Here is a 13,941-nt window from a genome sequence, read left to right as displayed (position 1 = left end):
TTTCCGAAGGTCGAATCACTCCGGACTTGTTTTATTACATCGATAACATTGTATTTTCTGCGTGTATGCAGTGTCGGCCTGGTACATAAAAGGCCTCGGCCGCAATTTTTCTCTAGGGCCTCAATTTTATTTTTTTACATTCTTCATAGGATAATGGATTAATGTCTATCCTCCTGCTGGAATATTATATATTAAACAAAAAAACGATTAAATAAAAAACAACTATATAATTGTATGATTTGAAGCAGACCGTTAAACACTGACTTCCCCCCTTCCCAACTTTCCAACTAGTCACTCGATTAAACTTTTTTCACTTTTACCATTCTTAATTAAAACCAAGTATGAAGTTGATATTCACTTCTGAGTTCTGATATGCTTAATGACACATGGAATTTTTTAATAAGTTACCAAACAAATAATATAATACAAATTATGAAAAAGATATCACCCAAAATATATTACAGAAACATAATACAAACAATGAACAAAAGTTGACACAACATTATTTTTAAAACAAGTAATACTAAATAAGTAATTCGTGTAACATTTTTGATGACTTAGCTATAGTATCAATAATTTGCGTTTTCTGAATTTGTATATCTTTTTCAATCGCCATAAGCATTAAAGGTGATAAATGTTGTTGACTTATTGTTGATCTGATTTTAGACTTTACAAGTTTTAATTTAGAAAATACCCTTTCACAGGTCACTTGAGTTGAGGGTAACAAGAGTACATATTTATAAACTGTAAATAAATTATGAAATGAGTTGGAATGAAATGAAAGTTCTTTAATTATAATATAAGCACAGGCAATGCATTTATTACATTTATCACAGTCTACTAATTCAGTGTTGTCTTCATCTTCGCTATCATGGATACTATTTTCGGTTAATTTGCTTTCTGAAGCCATACTTGGTTGAAAACTTTCAAACTGACCAGCAAACTGCTTCAATTCATTACAAAATATTTTACGTTCTACTCCTGCCAACTCGCAAATGGTTTCTAAATCACTATTAGGAAATACATTTATAGAATTAATCGATGAAAACGTTTTAGGATCCAACCAGTGACAATCTTTAAGAAGCCCTTCATTTGGCATGAATCTTGCTTCTATACTATTCAGAATAACATCTAAAATAGTAAATGCTTCAGATTTAAATCTGTCATATGAACTTAAACTTCTAGATTCATCTTGGCCATGTTCTCCGGGCATTTTCTTTTTTTTGGATATGCGCTTATCAGAAAAATTTTCTTCAATATCAACTAATTCGTTTGTAAGAAAATAAGAGTTAACATTTTTTATAAAGAGTTGACATTGTTTAAATAAAAATAATATGTGAGTATCTTTTCTTTTATTTTGGATCTGTTTTTTTAAGGTATCAATCATAGTCCAAGCTTGAAGATAATTAATTGATTTTGTTTGTAAATATTTAGATACAGGACTTGTTACAGAAAATATGTCGATGAACAAAGTAGCTATAAAAATTGTTTCAAATTTTGACCAATTACCAATGAGAGAACGTGCCATGTATTTTGATGAGGTATTAAAATTTCCTTCATTAACTGAAATGAGAAACTCTAAAAATGTTACAAATTTACTATTTTCCACATTTTGATTATTCTCGACTAAGTTTATATCTATTATAGATGACAAAGCTTTGTCCTTGCTCCACCATCGTGTAACTCCAATTTTTTGAAGACGATAAAGCTTGTTATGAGCAACATGTTTGACTTTAGTTATGGCCATCCAAGCAGACATCCTTTTATGAGAATCTGATAAAAAAACTGCTGATGTTTCAACAAGTCCAAATAGATTTTCAGCAAGTGAGATTTGGGTTGTACTTTCTGTCATCACAAGATTTAGGACGTGTCCCATACAATGGGTATACACAATTTTAGGATTGTTGGTTTTCAAGTGTGCTTGTAGTCCATTATAAATGCCTTTCATATTTGAAGCACCATCAAATGAACAAGCAACAATGTCATTTATCGATAGTCGTAGATTTTGTAATTCTTCATTTAAAAGTTCAAAAAGAGCATTACCACTGGAATCATGACAAATAACCAAGCTCAATAATCGTTCTTGGACCACTCCTCCATGAATGTAACGTACACATATTGCCAGTTGATCCATAACACTGACATCTTGCGTTGAATCAATCATAATGCTAAAATGTTGACATTCTCTGATTTCATTGATAATTGCATTTTGAATAGCTTTTCCTATTGGTATTATTAATTTATCGTTAATGAAATGCTTTGACAAAAATGTTACTAACGATCCACGGCCTTTTTTGGATTTGTTTTTGTCACTAAGTTTAATGGAAGTATTCAGATGTTGTTGAAGAATTACATCGTATTTTGAAATTAGAATAACAAGCTCTAAAAAGTTCCCATGGTTTAGATTTTCATTATTCAAAGAATAAGCTCCTTCGTGCTTCCCTCGATAGGGAATACCTTGCTGGCCTATGAATAAAATAATATCAATCAACCTCTCTAAAACTTTTCTACGGGTTTCAACTTCAATAGCACGTTTAGCCATGACGTCCCTGTTGATTATATTTTCTATATCTTTATTAAGAGAAAACCGTATAGCTGTAGATACAGATTCTTCATGAGCATTGGAATTTTCATGTCTTTCAATATCTTTATACAGACTTTTGTTAATTTTAATATTTGCGGAGTAACCTGTAATAAACTTAGACTCAAATTCACCATGTTTTTTCAATGGCCCATAAGCCATGCAAGAAGAACAATAAAAACAAATTGTTTCTGAACAATATGATATCCATTTTCGTTGAACTGTCTTATTATTAGGTAATGTTTTAAAGTATATTCTCTTGAAATCAAGTTTCCCATTACCTGACTTAACAAATGGCTGAATAGGATGTTTACTGAAGAACTGATTTTTAATAGTGATACTATCAGTTCTACATGGCCTGATAAAATTAGCTATGAATGAACCTTGAGGAACATTTTGGCAATCAAGATATTCTTTATTTTTATTTTCAAAATTAAAATCACTAATAGTTTCATCTTCTGAATTTGATTCCTCAGAAATCTGGTCAACAATATTGTCATGTGATTTATCATTATTTCCAAAACTAAGGTCACTAGTAATTTTTTCTTCTTTTGGATTTAATTCAATCTGGTGAACAGTGTCGTCATATTCTTTATCATTATTTCTAAAACTAAGGTCACTAATAATTTCTTTTGAATTTGATTCGACAGAAATCTGATGAACATTGTCATCTTGCACCACACTTATTCCATCTGGGAAATACCAAATCCATGATTAAAAATATAATAATTTAAAAATTATATTTGATTAGAGTTGTAGGGTATGTAGGAAGCAGGTACCTACAGTTAAAGCTTTAAATAATCTAAGGACGTAGTAAACTTAACAGAATTAAAATATTTAATTCAAACTAAGCTTAATAATAAAAAAATCACTATTTTAACCAATATTAAATAGATTTTTTTTAACATATTAGGTAATAATTTATTACTTATAAATATAATATTTATATTGGTAATGTGGTGAAGAATTTAAGAAACTATGTTTCAAACTAGTTTAAATAAAAGTAGTTATTTTTTTTTTAGGAATCAAAACAATTGGTTATATTATAATAATTTGCAGTCTTGTAAAAATATACTTTTAATTTGTATTTAAATAGAGATACAAATACATCAATCTCAAAAGTATTTAAGAATAAATACAAATACTTAGAAAGTATTTAAATACAAATACTAGTCTTAACTTGGGTTCAATACTTTTTTTAATTTGTACATCTAAAATTTAGGTATTAATTAAACCCTGGTTGGATTATAGTAAAAAAAAAGTAATATTTGATTTATTTACTAATTTCTGTGATTTTATGTATAATATTTTCTTCTATATTATCTGGTACAATTTGAATGTCAGATAAAGCATTTGAATTTGAATCATTAATAACACTGGAACTAACTGTAAAACAATATAATAGAAAAAAAATAATCATAGGATAATTAACATTTATTTTTGTTAGATAGGAACCTACCAGGGTTGGCATATTTTAAATAAACTCACACTAAAAACAACACTAAAAAGTAAAAACATATATCAGAATATTATAATAATCATTATTTTTTTTAATGTTTAGACACACACTGCAGTGATACTAGTGATAGGTGGAACACAACTGTATTACCTACTTAAATAATTAAAAATCAGTTAAGCCTACAGATCCAATACTCTTTAAACATTTTCAGACACACACAGGGGTGGTTGGACCAAACTAGTCTATATTAGATAATTAGGTACTTAAATAATTAAAAATCAGTTGAACCTACATATCTATAGACTATATGCAAAACTCTTTAAAATATTTTCTTACCAATTTTTTAAATACAATAATTATTCTATCAATATTTATGCCTAAAATACTAAAACTTAATTTGAATAATACAAGTTACTAACTTAAATACTTAATAATTAACCTAATTATTTAAGATTCTTACCTTGAACTGCTGGGGCAGTTGGAAAAAACAACTTTTTTTGATTTTTGTCATTAGCACATGCTAATAATGCCTGCCTCTGCTTCGCTTTTCTTTTGGAATGCCCGTTTTCAAACTTTCTTTTATACATATTGATTCTTAATATTAAAATGAATAAAAAGAAAAATAATTTGATATTTCACTCACTAAAGTATAAACCAAATTATTAATTAAAAGATAAAAGTTCCATTCTGTATTAATATATTTTTGTACGCGGATTGTTAACGATAAGAAATAGACAGTTACGGGCAACGACATAAAATATAACTCTAATGAAAACAAATAACAGATAAACCGGTGATTGGTGTTTTGTACTAAAAATAGAAATACATACTTATTAATCATATGTTACACGAACAAAATAATATTAGTATATCACTGTTATCTAACGGTAGATAACCGTGTATCGTGGTAAACGTACAATCGTACAAATTAAAATGCACATTATAATAATAATATATACATTATACAATATACAACACGATCAACCGTCAACACGTACCTAGAGTATATATACAGTATACATATATATATATCATGGTGTAGTTCTTACTTTACTTCTTCATTTCGATATAGCAGTAATGTCATATAATAAAATATTGATCAAACCTGTAGTACGCTCGCCGGCTCCCTCACTAGGGCCCGCGAGAACTTTGGTGGGCCTCAGTCCTCAGGGCTGATCAATTCCGGGCTCTTTTACTAGTTTTACTTATATATACTTATTTTATACCTAACCGGACTGGGGGGCCCCAGAGATCCAGGCCATGGGACTCTGGACCCTTCTTCTGTCCCATCTCGCAGGCCCTGATGACAGCATATTTTTATATTTTTTAGTTCCACTAATTAAAAACTAAAAAAAAAAAAAAAAAAAGGTCAGGGCCTCGGCCGCGTTCGCGGCCCCGCGGCCCTGGCCAGGCCGACACTGCGTGTATGTAACAATAATGAAAAAATTTTAATTCGTTTTTGTGATAAATCGATAATCGTAGCGGTTTAAATTTTAACCCACTGTGCCGGTTAGGTCGTATTAGTTTTATTTTATTTCGGGTACTTTTTTGAATTATGAGTTTTAATTTGAATGAAAATAATATTGTGGACTATCTTTTTGAAGATATACCTTCTGATGACAACAGTCTCACTGATATAGACGATTTTTATGATCAAGATTACTTACCACCTCAGCAAAAAGCCATGGAAGTCGTCGAATGTAGTTCATCTGATGACGAAAATGAAGAAAGTAATGAGTTGGTAGACATTTTATGCTTAAATGACGGTAATCTTTTGACTTTACCTAGTCCAAAAAAAACTCGTAGCTCATTAAAATCAAACTCGAATGTATTTTTAAATAATGCAGAAACAAGTACTGTAAATCAAAAAAATAAAAATAAAAAAAGAATTTCTCGTGCCCTTTTCAGTCCACCAACAACAACTGAAAATAATAATTCAAAAAACACTACTCCAATTATTGACGAAATTATAACTGAAACAGTAGAATTTGAATTTATCCCCCCCAAATTGGTCAAAAAACATAACTTCAATAACTCCATTGCCAGATTTTGAAAGTTCAGTAGGACCCAGTGATTCTGTGGATACATTTCAATGTCATACACCTTTTACAATTTTTAATTATTTATTTTCTGACGAAATAATGAACATGTTAGTTGAACAAACAAATTTATATTCCTTCCAAAGAAGTCAAAAAACCGGAAAACTTTATACTCAGACTAATATTCAAGAGGTTAAGACTTTTTTTGGTATAAATTTGTTGATGGGTATTAAACGTATGCCCAGCTATAGGGATTATTGGTCATCACATCTAGATCTCCACGATTCTTACATCAGTGGTTTAATGACAGTAAATCGCTTTGGATGGTTACTTTCGACATAACACATAAATAATAATGTGATGATGCCTAAATGAGGTGAAAAGGGATACGACAAACTTTATAAAGTAAGACCTTTTTTTAACAAAAATTAAACAAAATTTCCAAAAATATTACAATCCCAACCGTATAGTGGCAGTCGATGAGTCAATGATCAAGTTTAAAGGGAGATCTACTTTAAAACAGTATATGCCCAATAAACCTATAAAAAGAGGCAATAAAGTTTGGTCATTAGTAGATCAGAAAGGATATCTATGGAATTTGATATATATATATTGGAAAAGTTGGCGATGTTGTTCAAACAGATCTCGGAGGTAGTGTTGTTAAAAATTTCTCCCTCCATACAAAATAAAAACCATTGTTTATACATGGATAATTATTTTACAAGTGTCCCCTTGTTAAATTATTTGAAAACAAAAAAAATTCATGCCTGTGGAACTATAAAAGCGTAACGTAAATATTTACCAAAAATGAAACCAGATTCAAAATTAAAAATTGGTGATTATGATTGGGAAATGAGCGATCAAAATAATGTTTCAATTATAAAGTGGAAAGATAAAAAAATTGTCAATTTATTATCAAATTTCCACGATCCTAAAAATGTTACTCATGTAAAACGTAAGGCAAAAGACGGAACTATCTCTATGATTCCGTGCCCAATTGTACTTCATGATTATAATCGCAACATGAATTGTGTTGATAAATTCGATCAAAATAAAAAAACCTATCAAATTGATAGGAAAAGTCAAAAATGGTGACACCGTATTTTTTTCTTTTTTTTTGATGCTACAATTGTTAATGCTCGTATTCTATATAATGATATCACTAATGAAAATATGAGTATGAAAGAATTTCGTCGTTATGTGTTAAGGGATTTGGTAGCTAAAACTTTAGTTGAAAAACGCTGTAGTTCAACAGATTCGCCAGTCACACCAAAACATTTAAAGAAAGGAAGTCCTACAGTACCTAAAGAAGTTCGCTTAGAACAGTCATCTCATCAGCCACAAAGATCAACGAGGAGAAGGTGTAACAACTGCAGTTCGAAACACAAAGAAGTTAGAACGGACTGGATATGTTCAATTTGTCAAGTTCCTTTATGCTTGGGAAAGGCCAGAAATTGTTTTGCCGAATTTCACAATATTTAAAATGTATGATTTAATTAGTTTCTATTTATAAAAAAAAAATTAAATTGTTTTGTTATTTTAGGTATGTAGTCCTTACATGCACAGCGGGACATAAGTAATCCCACCTTCCACAGAACGTAAAAAAATAGTTACAAAAAATAATTAATTGTCCTTTTAATATTTTTAAGTGTAAAATAAGTAAATTTTAATATCAATAAAGATTATTTTTAAAAATTTCAATTTGTGTGCAAGTATGGTACTTTTTTTATTGATATGTTTGTGCAGGAAAGAGTTAAATATCGCTCCAAAAAAAATATGTATTGATATTAATCGTCGCACATTACGATTTTGTGATAAGAGATTGCAGTTTTTTTTATTTCGTTGTTATTTTCATTATAAATGTTTTGAAACGTTTCAAACATCAACCTGTCAGTTTGCCTCCAAGGTGTATGTCGTAATAAGAGTTGTTATCAAAAACAAAAAAAATCGCAACGGAAAAGTTGTCCAAAATCTACAAGATTGAAATTTAATATCCAGGTAAAACATATTTTAATTAGTAACATACCTTCTGAACTTTAAAAATATGTATAGTTTATTACAATTCTATTGTTATTTTTAAATATGTATCTGGATTTTGATAAATAAACCAAAAATCATAGAATTTCATGTAACTTTGATCCAAACATTTTTTTTATTTTATTTTAGCATGCCTAACAAGTACAAACGAACAGTGGGTTCAAGGCCCTATAAAAACTATTCAGAGCACACACTACAACGTTGTTTACTTGCTGTGAAGACCAAACATATGACTCAACGAGAAGCTGAAAAAGCCTTCAAAATTCCTCGGCGAACAATCATTAACAAATTAAAAGCCCACCATGTACAGCCCGTGGGACGTCCCATTGTATTTACAGTACCAGAGACATGGAAACATTCATGTTATGAGTGAATATGGCTTTCCCATTGATAAGACTGATCTTAAATTTATTATTAAGTCATATTTAGACAAATGGTAGGCACGTTAAATTTTTTTTAAATAATCTTCCTGGTCGTACATGGACAGATAATTTCATTGAACGTCATAAAACCTTAAGTGTTCGCTTAGCTTCTAATATTAAAAGGTCAAGGGCCTCTGTAAATGCCGAAACTTAAACAGAGTATATAAATAATTTAAAAATAACTCTGTCTGATGTTGATCCACAAAATATATATAACTATGATGAGACCAACCTAACAGATAACCCTGGGAAGAAAAAAAAGTTCTTGTAAAAAGAGGATCAAAGTATCCTGAACGAATATGTAACACCTCAGAAGCCAGCATTAGCTTAATGATATTAAGTTGGCTACAATTATAGATCGAAGATTCAAAATTGTTATGTTGGAACCACATGAAGTAGATGCAGCAAAGGAAATACTTAACACAACAAAAAGTTGAAACCCTTAGAACACCACCATCCACTATACAAATTACAAATGAAACAACAGAACATACTTTGGAGCCAAGTAAATCTTCATTATGGGATATTCTTAATGTACGATCAGCCACTATAAAACATATGGAGGGCCAGATATATTATGTTTTGAGAGAAGTGAGCTTAATTATTTATTTTTATGATAACTGAAATGAGACTAATTTAAAATTAAAATATTTTTTTTAGATACAGGAATATTTAAAACTACCACTGATTTCTCCAACATCAAATCCTTTAACTTGGTGGAGCTCTAACCAAACTACATTCCCAAATTTATTACCAGTTGCAATGAAGTATCTAGGTATTCCTGCCACCTCTGTTTGCTCTGAGCGCATGTTCTCTAAAGCAGGACAAATTGTTACCAAGCGGAGACAGAGACTTAGTCCTGGATCAGTAGAACAATTAGTATTTCTACATGATAATTTATAATTATTAATTTATGATATTTTATATACCAATATTTTTAAAATAAATAATAAATATGTATTATGTATATTTAAATTGTATTTGTTTTCTTAATAATTAATTATTAAATTATTATTATTTATTGTGTACCTATGTAAAAAAAATAATAAAAAATCATCTAAATTTATTATAAATATAATTACACAAACTTAAAACTTTTAAAGTTTAAATGTAGAATAGGTAATACAAACATTTTAAATGCAATAGTAATTAATAATTGTGGTTGATATAATTTGTGGGCTGGTACGATGTACATGATAAAAAGTATTGAGTTCGAGTTCGAGTTCGACTTAATATGATTCTAGGTTCGGTTCGGTTCGGTTCGGTAGAAAATATTACGGTTCGGTTCGGTTCGAGTTCGAAAAAATAATTTAAAGTTCGATTCAAGTTCGGTTCGATTTAAAAAATCAGGGTTCGACCCATCACTACTTATAACTGTCTGCAACTTATAATAAAATGTAGTATATTTGTAACACGTTAATCCACAGATATATAATATATCTGTGCGTTAACCGTTAAGGAGTTTTCAGGGATTTAACTAATAGTTGTTATGAGACCAATTCTAGTGGCTCACCGAAATGTAAAAAATTGTGTCTTAAGCATAGGCCTATAAACTAGTTTATAGGGCTATGCTTAAGACCCAATGGCCAATTTGGATCTTAAACGTGATTTAATTTTATATTCATAAGTATAACAGTAGTCTGTAATCAGTATTTCAATAATGGTCTTATTCAAATACGACATTCGAATTGTACAGTGTTGCCGCTATAATTTGGAATTTATAGTAAGACGTCGTGTTTATTCGCTTTATTCACGGCTTTATTATTTTTAAAGTTATGATAATATGATAGGTATTATCACAGACAGTGGCGCCGAACTTCTAAAAATGTACTCCGCAGCGGCCACAAGCTTACTCCGTCCCCCTGCGAACCCCCCAAGTCGAGCACTAGCTGAACTCCTTATCTGGAATCTCCCAAAATGTTTGCTTAACACAGTATTTTAAATTATACATTACCATATTTCATGGTATCATAACATTGGTATGTATATGTATATTATTCTTCTGTATTTGTTTTATACCTATTTAAATATATACAGGATATCTACGAATACCATCAAATACTTTTAGATTCCATAAACATCATATTTAATTTGATCAATATTTTAATACATCTAATTAGTTACTAAATGTATAAATTAATAAATATTACAACTGTTAAAATCACCTATAGAATTTGCTGTTATGTAGGTATATGTATATGCAATAGATATATAATATTGATAACAATGAAGTGTTTTTACATGTTAGTGATTTTATTATGAAATAAGTTTTATATAATACTAAGTTATAGTGTTAGGTATGTGAAATTGCTGTTTGGATATACTATATATAAATATATATATCTAAAATAAATTAGCTACAAAAAGTTAATAATTCATTTATTAAAAAGTTAGCAATTTGACAAGAACAAAACTTTTTGAAGCAAATATATCAATGACCTGAAACATAATTAAATATTATTTCATTAATACAGAATACGCATAATTTAAAAATAAATTATGATTATTCAAGTTAAATTAATAATAATTACCTTATAAATATCAATTGATACATCATGTTCACGTGATATGACCATAAGATTTTCTAATCGTTTTTGATCCATTGTTGACCTCAATCGCGATTTAATAAACTTTAATTTTGAAAACGAGCGTTCAACTGAACAGCTTGATGTAGGGAGTTACGATAGAATATAAATTTTCAAACTCTGGTTTTAAATTAGTTTTATTGATTATTTGAAAAATATTTATTAAGCTTCCCACATTTATAGCACTATCTAATTCAACTTCTTCATCGCTCTTATCTGAATTGCTGTTTTCATCATCTGTTGTATTGTGTAAATATTTTGGTAAATTTATTAGTAATTTGTGGTCCAAATCGTTGAGAATTTGTTTGAACATCATGTATTCACTCCTTACTTTTTCTTGACTAAATCCATACATTTTACATAATTTCTCAAAAGCATCTTGTGGAACTACTGTTTTGTCTTGCATTCTTCTTAAAGAAAGAAGGCCGATATCTTTTAATATAGATATTGACTGCCTCTGAAATTTGTCATGAAATTGTTGAAGGACAATGTCAATTATCTTAAAAAAAACAGTTACTTTGACCTGCTGTACAGGATCTTGAAATATTTCATCAGCAGCTAGTTCACCTGGTCTTTTAGGAACCTTCCTTTTTCGAACTCTACCTGTTTTAGCATTGTTAACCTCGAAGTCTACAAAGTGTTCCTCTGAGTATAACTTAGCATCTTGGAAAATGTCAGAAAAAGCATCATCCGTACGAAGTTTTTTATCCTGGTTTCTGTTTTTGTTTAAAGACTTACAGCAGCTAGTATATCCAAGTCACAAGATTGCAAAACTTAAATGAGTGGTTCAACAATATAAAATATACTCTTAAATATGAATGTCGGTATTATAAAACGTGATGACTGAAAATAATCGAGCAAACCACTGCACTCAGAACCAGTTTTATAATCGGTGGTACCTTCATGTGTCTTTACTTCACTCAACATGTCCAAAATTGCTTCCAATGTCTCTAATACTGTGGTTAAAGCGAATGCCGTTGACATCCACCTAGTTGTACCAATCCGTTTGACAGCTCGTATTTGTTTATGAGGATATATTTGAGATTGTTTTAGTCTGTATAAATCTGCTCTTTTCTTACTACAATTTATGAATGTATATAATTTTTCCAAATTTCCAAATAAATCAATTACTTCTGTACATGAACCAACAGCAGACAATATGATTAAATTTAATCTATGTGCATAACACCAGATATATAAAGCTTTAGGATTCATTTCAAGGATTTGAGCTTGCAATCCGTTGTATGTTCCTCGTATGTTAGCCACGCCATCATATGATTGGCCAACAAGGTTATTTTTCCAGTCCAAATTATTCCTTTCCATCACTGATTTAAACTGTTGAAAAAGTGCTTCACCTGTAGTATTCGATGACTCGGTTAACGCTAACAATCTTTCATGGATTTTTCTATCAAAAATGTATCTAACAATGAACGAAAGTTGCTCTTTATGCGACACGTCAAATGTTAAGTCTATGGATATACTAAAAAATTCAGCAGAATTAATTTGTGATTTAATTACTGATAATACATATTCAGTAACAGATTCAATGAATAAGTTTTGTCTTTCCCATGAAATAAAAGAATATTCTTTTCTTGCATTGCTTTTCAAATTACTTATGTGTACTGATAATGAATATTGTGCTAATAAAACTACCATATCTTTAAAATTTCCTTTCAACTCATTTTTCCAGCATTCATCATGTCCTCTAAAAGATAGATTGTGTTTTGCTAAAAATATAGTAATCTCTATTAATTGTTTAACAACATCGCTGTTGAATGAGACTTGACGATTATGTTCTTCAGTTAATGATGGTAAAATAGGTACTAATGTGTGTACTTAGTTTAATTTTCAGTGAAGCCATAATATGAGTTTCACATGCTTCATGATTGCTTATGGACATTAAACCATTTTTCTAGCAGTTGAAGCCATTCTTTATCCAAGCATCATTTGATTTGGCACTATAAAGAATGCAATACAAGTAAAATATTTTGTCGTCAAGCTTTGGAGAGTATGTCAGCCATTCCCGATTCACATAGGTATTGTCAATTAATTTTCTTGAGTACCAAGAGCAATGAAAACTTCTGTTTGAAGTATTTTTAGGAAAACATTTGTTTTCCAATTCATATATATTTGGCTGACATGGTCCTAACCTTAGAACCATATTTCGTAACTCTGGGGTCCATGATTTAATTTTAATAACCTAGCAGGATCATTTTCAAATACAGTATTTTCCTCGAACAACTTGTTTTGAACCGTTAAAGTTTCAATCTGAAAAAAGTAAAAACAATTGTAATTTAATTGTTATGGCATATATTTTAAAAGCAATACTTTTGATTTATGAAATATTACCCATTGTTTATTCAGGCTATACGTAAATTTAGTTTATAATTATCTGAATGTATTGGTATTGTGTGTATCATTTGATTTTAAATATTATAAAAATGTATTATTAAACAATTAAACTGCGGTGTTATTAAATAATAATTTTAAATTTTAATTACTTAGCTTTTTTTATAAATAAATAAATTATTCATTATTATCATGTTTGATGAATTATTTACCTCAATATTATCTGGTTGAATTACTTGATCATTATCATCAAAAGATGGATCATTTATTACAGCTTTAACGACTTGATATACTGGAATTTTCTAGACAAAAAGAATAAATATTTAGATATTTAAAATTTTAATTTCCCACAAAATAAAATACTTACTATAGAACTTCTAGATTTGTGATAAAGCATATCAGAAATGTTTTTACACTTTCCAGCTTCCTTTTTGAGCAACTTTCGTTGTTTCTCTCTATTTTTGTCAGC

General features: G+C 29.5%; 1 protein-coding gene across 1 annotated transcript; it reads right to left on the bottom strand.

The window, feature by feature from the left end:
* Positions 1 to 523: 523 nt before the first annotated feature.
* On the bottom strand, positions 524 to 4,757 carry LOC132926071 (uncharacterized). The gene is made up of 4 exons (XM_060990416.1): positions 4,501 to 4,757; positions 1,510 to 3,273; positions 826 to 1,263; positions 524 to 744 (listed from the first exon to the last, which is right to left on the bottom strand). Exons 1-4 carry the CDS (start codon positions 4,625 to 4,627, stop codon positions 524 to 526), a joined length of 2,550 nt encoding a protein of 849 aa, XP_060846399.1. The 5' UTR covers positions 4,628 to 4,757.
* Positions 4,758 to 13,941: the final 9,184 nt, after the last annotated feature.

This window comes from Rhopalosiphum padi, chromosome 3, assembly GCF_020882245.1.
Source record: "Rhopalosiphum padi isolate XX-2018 chromosome 3, ASM2088224v1, whole genome shotgun sequence".
Taxonomy (NCBI): domain Eukaryota; kingdom Metazoa; phylum Arthropoda; class Insecta; order Hemiptera; family Aphididae; genus Rhopalosiphum; species Rhopalosiphum padi.
The sequence above is the reverse complement of the archived record's forward strand: the minus strand, read 5'-3'. Positions and strand labels throughout refer to the sequence as shown.